The sequence below is a fragment of the Xyrauchen texanus genome, chromosome 5 (genome assembly GCF_025860055.1).
Source record: "Xyrauchen texanus isolate HMW12.3.18 chromosome 5, RBS_HiC_50CHRs, whole genome shotgun sequence".
Classification (NCBI taxonomy): domain Eukaryota; kingdom Metazoa; phylum Chordata; class Actinopteri; order Cypriniformes; family Catostomidae; genus Xyrauchen; species Xyrauchen texanus.
The window spans coordinates 9,548,148-9,557,788 of record NC_068280.1 but is presented as its reverse complement, the minus strand read 5'-3'; the positions used below and the strand labels follow the sequence as shown (position 1 = coordinate 9,557,788).

Genomic DNA, 9,641 nt, shown 5'->3' with positions numbered 1-9,641 from the left:
TTCCCATCCCTATAATCTGTCTGTCACCCCAATTCATTTAATTTCGTGGTTGTTATCAAACCATCTGAGTAAATTACAGTTGTTCTTTACCTTTCTGGTTCACAATCCAACTTCCAAACCTGTACAGTACAATTAAACCTGTTTCATTGAAACGGTCTATTCGCGCCATTAGGGCGGCGCGTACATCTTGGTGTGACGTCACAGGGGTTCCGCGTCTGTTTTTGTATGTGCTTTTATCTTTATGTATTTAAATTATTCATGTTAAAATCTTTTTCAATATAATTAAGCTTGTACGATGAATACTTTTTCCCTTTACATATTTAAAGATTTATTTCTCTATGTTAACGTTTTAACAATGGTATGTTCTGGGATGGGAGAACCATGGCCCTTTTTGTGTTGAGTGGTTCTTCTACATCACTCTGGATCATATTGATCTTTATTTAAAGGTGTAACTCCTAAAGACATTAATTGTAATTTTGCAAAATATGTAGGAAATCATGACCACTCACACTGAAATGAAGACTCCAGTCCTATCAGTTACCTTATAAAAGCTGTTTTATTCTACATGGAGAGGGTCCGCAAATGGGAGCTGCCATGTTAGAATCACATGACCAGCCGAATACTACTCTCTTAACTTCAGTCTCCGTCCTGTTATTTGACTTTCACTCAATGTAAACATGGCTGACTGCGAATAATACATTTCTACAATGGCATTTGAAACTGAAAACTTGATTTAAAATGATACTGCATCCAAGCAGCTAGGTCTGTGTAAGTCCAAGAAGATACAAAGACAAAAGTTACTGAGTACAACTTTAAAGTTCTCATAAGAAAAAAATAAACAATTATCTTATCTAATGAATGCATCCCCCACATTTTATACAGATAAATGTAAAGCATGGAGCCATGATGTAACAATTTATTCCACTCATCAATGATGTATGCGGATTACATGCTGATTTTTGTTTTCATCCAATATAGTCTGACATAAAAATGTCGCTAAACCAAGCAGAAATTATTCAAAAAGGTTTATGCTCACTCCATACTGCTGTTTGTATGTAAAAACGAATATAATATAATTAGGTTAAACTGTATTGTCATTGATTGCTACTGATAATGCTGTGTGATTGGCATATTGCCTGACAACCTCTGGCATAGCATTTAAATGAATTAATGACCATTGAACTGAAGACAGGATAACAGTAGAGCAGTCATTCATCACATCTGATCATTCTATTCTATTCAGCAGTGAGCAGATTAACATAAACATAAAAGTGCAATATGTTCACAAAGGTTGAGGACATTTCCATCTTTGGATGTGTGTATAGATGGGGGATTGATCATTTATGTGAGAATAAGATAAAGAATAAAAAAATAAGATGAATTCCCACAAAAACCATTAATTTTGGGGCCCACTGTTGAGTTTTCATTGTGTCATTGAGTCATCAACCATTAGGTCTTAGTGGTTCATAACGAAGGGCAATGAAGCATTTGATTCTCTTTTAAGTTTCTCCATTTAAAAAAAAAATAAACATTCTCCAAAAAAATTATTCACCTGCAGCTGCAGAACATCAAGGCAATCTCCTTAAACAATGGAAGAAAAAATTGGCTACGTCTCAACAGATTATAGGACACTTTATATGATGCAGTTTTGAGAGGTCACATTTTTTCACAGATCTGTACAATTCATAAGAGCAAAAATGGAATTTGTCATGTAGGTGCACAAAAAGAACTAAAAACAGTTGAGACACACATTTTCGTATAAAAATTCAGAATATGAAACAATCTAAAATATTCTAAACTAGGAAAATAGGAGAAAACATCAATATAAAAAAGATATCTAAACAAATGGATAAAGAAATTTAGGCAGATCAGTACCTCAACACCAGCTGGTGGATGCATGGCATACACTCTTATTTTTAATAAGTATCAAACTGTACAAAACACACACATATGCCAAACAATGGCATGTTCTTTAAGTCACTAGAAGTGGATCATTGTAAAACAGGTCACTAACTGACCTACCATGGAGACTGGCCAAAAAAACAAGGATAAAAAAAATGTCAGTAAAGAGCCAATTTGAATTGTATGCTAAATCTTTTTAAAGCCCCAGTCCAAAAGAAAAGGCAGGCAATTCATTTTGGTCAACTATTAATAAATTGTCCCTTGGGGATCACTGAACTATCAAGTGCTTGCTCTTCCTCTTGCCAATGCCTTATATCCAGCTCAACCTTAATTACTTTCTCTTGTATCAAAACTGAGCTTATTCACTGGTGCTGTGAGCTATTCAGCTGTTTTGCTAACTTCAACCACATGATCTATCTCCAAAAACATTCCAGCAAAAGAGAATGTTTTGCGGTTTACAGAGCCCAAGGCTGTCACAGAGAGAGGTGTGATTTCTCAAGACACCTATCTCAGTAATTATCTATCATGTAGCAGGGACATTTGTGGTATAAAAAAATCAAATAAAAATTGCTTTCAGCTAATTTAATGCATCCTGTTTATAAACACAATTAAAGTGTACCATAGCTTCTTTGCTTGAAGTACCTTTTTGTACCATTAAAATTATCTTGTTTATTCACCCTCATGCCGTCTCAAACTAGTATGACTTTTTTCTTCTGCACAACACAAACGAAGATATTTTGAAGAATGTGTGATGTGAGGACATTAAAGATGCATTAAAGTAATCCATACGGCTCGAGTGGTTCAATCCCTGTCTTCTGAAGCGATACAATTTGCTTTGGGTGAAGAAAATTGGGCGAGACAATTATTAGATTTATCATATTTGGGGTGAACTATTCCTTAATCCCATAATAATGATGACTAAAAGAAGAGCACTCAGACCTAAGGAAGAACAGTTAGTTGGGGTTCTCACAGACAAAATGCATTGCTTTATTTAAACTGCTTTTCAATTTTAACAAGACAATCTAGGATTGATGCACCATTTTGATTAATCTGAATATTATCCACACAACATCATTCATACAAAAATAGTATAAGATTTAATACATGGAATGATATCATGACATTACCAATCATAAACGCGCAATAATTATGCAAACTATACCTCTCAGTTTGACGTAAACAGCTTTGGAATGCTTTTGAGCAAGGAATCTAATTGGAGGTCAAAGAGCTCTCATGCATCCACCCACATTTGCAATTGTTTTGCACAACTTACACAAACTCGCACTACAACATTGCTTATGCAAATAAAACCTATCTTCATCTTCTTTACCTAGTCTTTCTATGTTCCCTTTTCTCTACCTTATGAGCCCCTCCCACCTCCCATTCTTGCCTTTTACACCAGTCACTTTCTTTTCCCTCATTCTTTCAATCTTTCACCTTTAACTACACATTTCTTCAACCAAATATAATTTGTATCTTAGTTGTGTTGCTACATACCCAAGAACCTTATTGAGGTTAAGAATGAATACATGCCAAAAGATAGGGGTGGGTAAAAATATAGATTTTCCGATGCATTGTTTTAACAATTTCGAGATAAATTCTTAAATCACAATATCGATCTTTCACTCTATGCACGAACCGCTATAATGCAAGTAAATCATTCATATATATGACCAAATCTCCTGCTATGCGACTAAAATGTCTATTATTAGCCACTGGCTGGTAAATGTTAAAATTTCACTCCGTGATTGAGCAATATTGTGGAGAAGAAATTATTAGCAGTGAGATACTTTCACTGCGTGTTGGGAGTAAAAGTTTGGTTTAACTGCGTGTCCAAAGATGAGATCAATATGTAATTAAATAATGTCTCTTAATACTCTTTCTGTTCTTTACAGTCTGTTGTTGATAAAAAAAAAACAACAACAAATAAACATTTAATTCTAATCACACATGGATGTGCTAAAGAAATCATTCACGTTTTCTCTTATTATATGCGCTTGTCTTAAAGAGACAGTACCAATTTAGCACCTGTTCTACATAATGTAAATATTTGTAAATAATAAAAATTATGTAAGCAAACAATAAACAAGTAACAAAAATATCTATGCAACATATGCCATTTCAAAACATTAATTGATGGAATAGACTGAATTTAAACATTATTAAAAAGTTTAAAGACCAATTTGATTAAAAACTATTACATTTTTGAATTCTACCTAGAAGGTTCCTTTAAAACTAAGATAATTTGAAGAGAGAAATTCTTTCATATGTAAGCAAAATTGGCATTATACCCGAAATGTACCCATATGAATTGATAGCTGGTGAATCAAAATAAATCGGGAAATCTGTATCAATACCCAGCCCTACCAAAAGATGACTCGTACCGCTGTGCTCATTTACATACTGAACTGTACCATTTGATGAGCAATCAAGTTCTCTTTTCTTATATATCTTCACTTACACTCCTGTGATTCAGAAATTACCCCAATTCCAACAGCACAATGGTTTTTCTTTTATTTCCATCCTCACTCATGTTGTCCCTTCTCTTCAGTGATGCCCTGGGCTTTAAGCTCTTCCAGCACATTGTCAAGATAGCTAGGGTCTGGATAGCCATGTCCAGTAAGATTGGAGCCAAATTCTGTCTTGTGGTGGATCTCATTCCAGATGACAGTGTCTGATTCTCCTGTGGTGCTAGAGGTGCCCACTGAGAAGATCAAACGTCGGTCCCAAGCCACCAACAACAACCCTAACACCTGAAAACAGCAGAAAGATGATTTCACTAGACATTCATTTCAAATTACATCATAAACAAAAAGCCTTCAATTCTTGTGTTGCCATATAATTTAACAGAAATTATATACTGCTGCTTTTTATTTTTCTGTGGAATATAGTCTAACACAGATTTCTCAATCTAGGTCTTATCTGACTGGCTGGTTTGACACAACTTCCAATGGTAAAGGAACACAGGATTGATACAACAATCACTTCTGAGGCTGAAATAATCACTGGATTTGCCACCCTTGAAATATATTTAGTGTTTTAACTGAGACCGTAGCAAATAAACTAGATATCCATTAGCAAAACTGTATATTCTGCTTAGTTTTCTTAATTATGTCAGTGTAATAGTCTGCACTTATTATCTGTGCTGTACTTTGAGTCTTTACACATTTTCCTCAATTTTTCTGTGCTATTGTTTTTGAAGGTTGACAGTCTTTTATTGAAGTGTAATACATCTCAGATAACCCCACTCCAAAATGTTATGTAGGAACAATGCAAAATATATGTCCCTGTGGAACAATAATGGGAGTTTTCAAACCGGGATGGGTGTTTTTCATCTATCCAATAAAAGTAGGGAATCTCAATGTTATTATCATTGGGCGTTTCAGTTCCATGATGGGCATTTCTCAACTATCCGATGAAAGTAAGGAAACTCAGTGTAGTTGGCAAATTGTGTAAATCAGTACAAAAATGCCCATCCTGGTTTGAAAACCCCCACTGATTGAGAAACGCGTATTAATGTTCTGGAGAGACACAAGTCTCCAAAAGCAAACTGTGATTGCGTGCTTTACAAGGCAGTCAGACGAATCTTCCAGCAATATGTTCAAGACCTTTTGCCATTTAGTCAAAGGTCAGGCAAGGCGAGACTAGATGAAATATGAACTTACCTTGCGCCCCTTTTCACTGTCTGCGAGATAGCAATGACGGGGAAATCCTCTTGCAGTGAAAGGCTGCCCTGGGTTTGGATGCTCAGGTCCCTTGAGAGATGGAGAGGAGATATGCTATTAAATATAGTAATGATGGTGTGAAAGCCAAGAAGATGCATTGGAGATGGACTGCAATCTGACTGCTTGAACCTCATCAAGGCTGGTTTACATTTTTGTCATGTGAGGTTGCACATGACAAAAATGATGTTGCGGTGTTGGCAGAAGTGCGTGCATTCAAAGTAAACTACTTCAAGGCAACACTGGCTGAACAGATATGTACAGGCACGTTCATAATCCGTCCATGAGGATAAAAGTATTATATAATACAAGTAGCCTAATAATACTAATCAAATAAATAAAAAGAGGGGTTTCAAAAGACAAGATCATTAATCCATTAAGTTAGATAAATAAAATATTTTAACAAATCTTTTAGCTTTAATATCATAGCATAAATGATCATATATTTATTAACATAGCTTTACCATTGTGACAAGGAGGGCATGGCCAGGCCGTAAGGACGGATGCCTGGCGCTAAATTATCCCAATCAGCCGAGAGAGGGATAAAGAGGAGCCGGAGACGCCGGTGAGAGAGAGAGAGAGAAAATGCATGCAGCCAACAAACATGTGCATTGCATTCTGCATTGTGCTGGGGAGGCCAACAGTGTGCGCGACACATGGAGTGGTGTGTGTGCCAGCGAGTGTGTGCTGAAAAGCAGTTTTATGTTGTGTCCAAGAGAACGGTCATATTAAAAGTCTTCCGTAATCTGTTCACCCGGATCCCGCTTCCTCCTCTGTAGGGAAGGCAGAGATCTGACACAACCATCTTATGATAACATTGCAATTCATAAACAGAAATTGAAGGTTTTTTCACTCATTTCAATGGGACAATTTACAAACATGTATTTACACGCACATTTGTTTTGCTCATGTTTCATGAATAAGGCTCAATGAGTTTGCTCAGTCACACACTGGATGTTATCATTTCAATAACAGTTTATATGAATATAACATTTCAATGTCAATTTTATAAGCATAAAATATAGGAACAGTCTCTTCAATGCCTTGAGGATTGCTCGAAGTTTGTCACTTTTATAAAAAACAAAAAACCTAACTAACATGGTCAATTAAAATTTAGTCAACACTTTTGAGTGTAAATCATATTAAAACCATTCTTGCATAAATTGCCCCATTTAGTTCAATAGGACAATTTACATAATGCATTTATTAAAAAAAATGAATACTCATATTTCATGAATAAGGCTCAATGAGTTGTCTCAGTAACTACACTGCATGTTTCAGTTTGCATATCTAGAAGAATATATATGGGTCAAAGCATTTCAATGCATATTTTAGAAGCATAAAATATGGTAGACTGTTGCTCTTCAGATTTAAATTGTTTTGTATAGTTTGTGTGAAAAATATGTAATACTGTAGCATATCTATATGCTTGTATAAAAGGTCAATAAATATACTATTCCCTGCTGGAAAATCCAGCTTAAGCTAGTAGCTGTGTTTTGAAACATGGTAGCTGGTTTCTAGCTGGTCATTTGATGGTAAAAACTGGTCTTTAGCTGGTCGACCAGCTACCAGCTTGTCATGCCAGCTTAGACTAGCTCATGCCCAACTTGGACCAGCTCATGACCAGCTTGGACCAGCTACCATTTTCCAAAACACAGCTTCAGATGGATTTTTCAGCAGGGTTAGCATTTTAAGGCATGATACAATTATTTGTCCGGTACCTTGATACTGAATAAAAACAAAGCCAGACTGAGGTTTGATGCTTTTATTACAATGTTTTTTAAGTCGTTGTGATCTGACGTTGTTCTGGCAAACAACTCACTGGTGATGTCCAATTCTTGAACAAATCGTTCTTTTGAGCTGATTCTCAGCAAGTAACCGGTCGAGCCGTTTCACAACATCGAACTGAATTGAACTTTAGTTCCGGGTTGATGACGCAAGACGCACAGCTGAAGTAAATGTACTGACTACACAGCACGTCGAAATGTGTAACTCAAAAAGAACCGAATGAACCAGTCCAACTGACTGTCAAAGGTTCCAGAGGATTTTCCTATGTGTTGAGATGGTAATGAAATATTTAGATATCTACAGATGTTCCTTTCTGTAAATTTTGAATTGTTTACAAATATTTCCAAATGAAGGTTGATGTTACTAATACAGGCTGGCGGCTCTTACGAGAAATTCCAAGTTTCCACTACACGATTTTAAGCCCATCCTGGACAAAAAAGCCTGATATCTTAGGCAAATCAGAGCTCCCGTAAGCGACGATCGCAATGTATGAACTATCCAAGACGTGATTTGAGAGAAGTGCCGACGCGTCGCCGATGTCAGCGAGATATCTAGAATGTTTAATATCTGGACCTGTCTGTGATTCCAAATTGTGCAGTGTGAAATATGTTTTGACTGAATACAACTGCAGCGTTGACCTACAGACAATGAGAGAGCAAGAAACGGGGCATGGGAAGTTTCAGTGGGAGGAGTCCTGATGTACCTGCAACAGAACACCAACTAGCATGGCTGTGGTATCAAAAATCCTCATTAGACCAAAGAAACGGAGGATAAATTTGTGGAACATTGGCAGGAGCACCAGTGCCTATTTTATGTTTCATCTGAACTGTACCACAACCGGGTGGAGAGAGAGAAGATTTGGAGAGAAATCGCAAATTCTCTTGGACAGTCAGGTAAGCAAATAGGTCGATTAATCAGTAGGAGGTACTTTTTCATATTGTAACCAATAGAATGTATGATGCCTTTAGGTGATTAAAAACATACACATCATATTCTGAAATGCATAACATATGATCATGCATTTGTTTTCGTATCTCGTATCACTTCTGGCATGTATTCTGTTGTGAAACGTAATTTGGAGTCCAGGCGGAGTTTGAAAACGCTACAACTTCCATGACAAGATAGACAGATGTGTAATATGAACAATACCACGATCCGACGTCTTTGAAAGTCCTGTAGTGTGTAGGAGGCGTTACTAGACAAGTTATTGAACCAAAGAAACCGTTAAAAATGAAGGAATCAAACCTACAGGCAGAATCTAAAGTCAGCTCTTTGGTCATGTCCGACTCAAAAAGAACCGAATGTACCAGTCAACGAACTGTTGAAGTTAGCAGAGGATTACCGAGGACTTGCGATGCGTTGAGACTTTAATAGTATCCAAATAAAAGATTTATAAAACAAACAGATGTTACTTTCTGTGTTAGTTTTGAATCATTTAAAAATATTTGGCATTTTTACTAGATTATGTTACTAACACAAATTATTAAAAACATATTAGTTTTCTAGTTATATCTGTATTTTTTAATTAGACCATGAATTTTGTTGCTAACTGAAATGGACATTTTCAAGAAACTGAATTTAATTAACAAAATGCAAATGACAAGTAGCCTAAGAACGAGTTGGACTCATACAGGCAGGGGGATCTTACGAGTTACTAGACTGGTTATCGAACCATAGAACCCGTTAGAAATGAAGGAATCAAACCTTTAGGCAGACTCAAAACTCAGCTCTTCGGGTCGAGTCCGACTCAAGAATAACCGGTCCATGAACTGTCGAAGTTTGCGGAAGATTACCGAGGAGTCTGAGGAGTGAGCTGCTGATACGAAAATACCGAGGACATGAACGAGCCAGGGGCGTACTGTAAGTTTCTTTAATAACCACCAAAACGTACTGGAAATATGCTAATGACTAGATTTATTAAGACACGTAGAACATATCCGTGTTTGTGCACAGTGTCCGTATTGAGTGCTTTAGGTGCAAAACATTAATGTAGGAAATTTATCCAAGGTGTAAATCAACATCTGTCGTATTCTAAATGCAGGATCGCAGAATAAAAAACTGGGGACAATAAACGTCATTATTATTAAAACTAAAAAGGTAATAATCAGCAATATGACTTCTCATATGGGTATCTACCCACTCGGATCATGACGGTAAAGTATCAGCGCCATGAAGCCACATGTTTTTTATTTGGCCAAATCCACAAATTGAATATGCACATCACATTAT

General features: G+C 36.4%; 1 protein-coding gene across 1 annotated transcript in view; it reads right to left on the bottom strand.

Moving 5' to 3' along the window:
* Positions 1-902: 902 nt before the first annotated feature.
* Positions 903-9,641, bottom strand: part of LOC127643981 (E3 ubiquitin-protein ligase DTX4-like) — a 60,524-nt gene continuing 51,785 nt past the window's right edge. Inside the window, exons 8-9 of the mRNA XM_052126957.1 lie at positions 5,568-5,657; positions 903-4,655 (exon numbers count right to left, since the gene is read on the bottom strand). Of these exons, the coding sequence (XP_051982917.1) occupies positions 4,428-4,655; positions 5,568-5,657 (318 nt within the window). The 3' untranslated portion in view covers positions 903-4,427. The remainder of the gene's footprint in view (positions 4,656-5,567; positions 5,658-9,641) is intronic.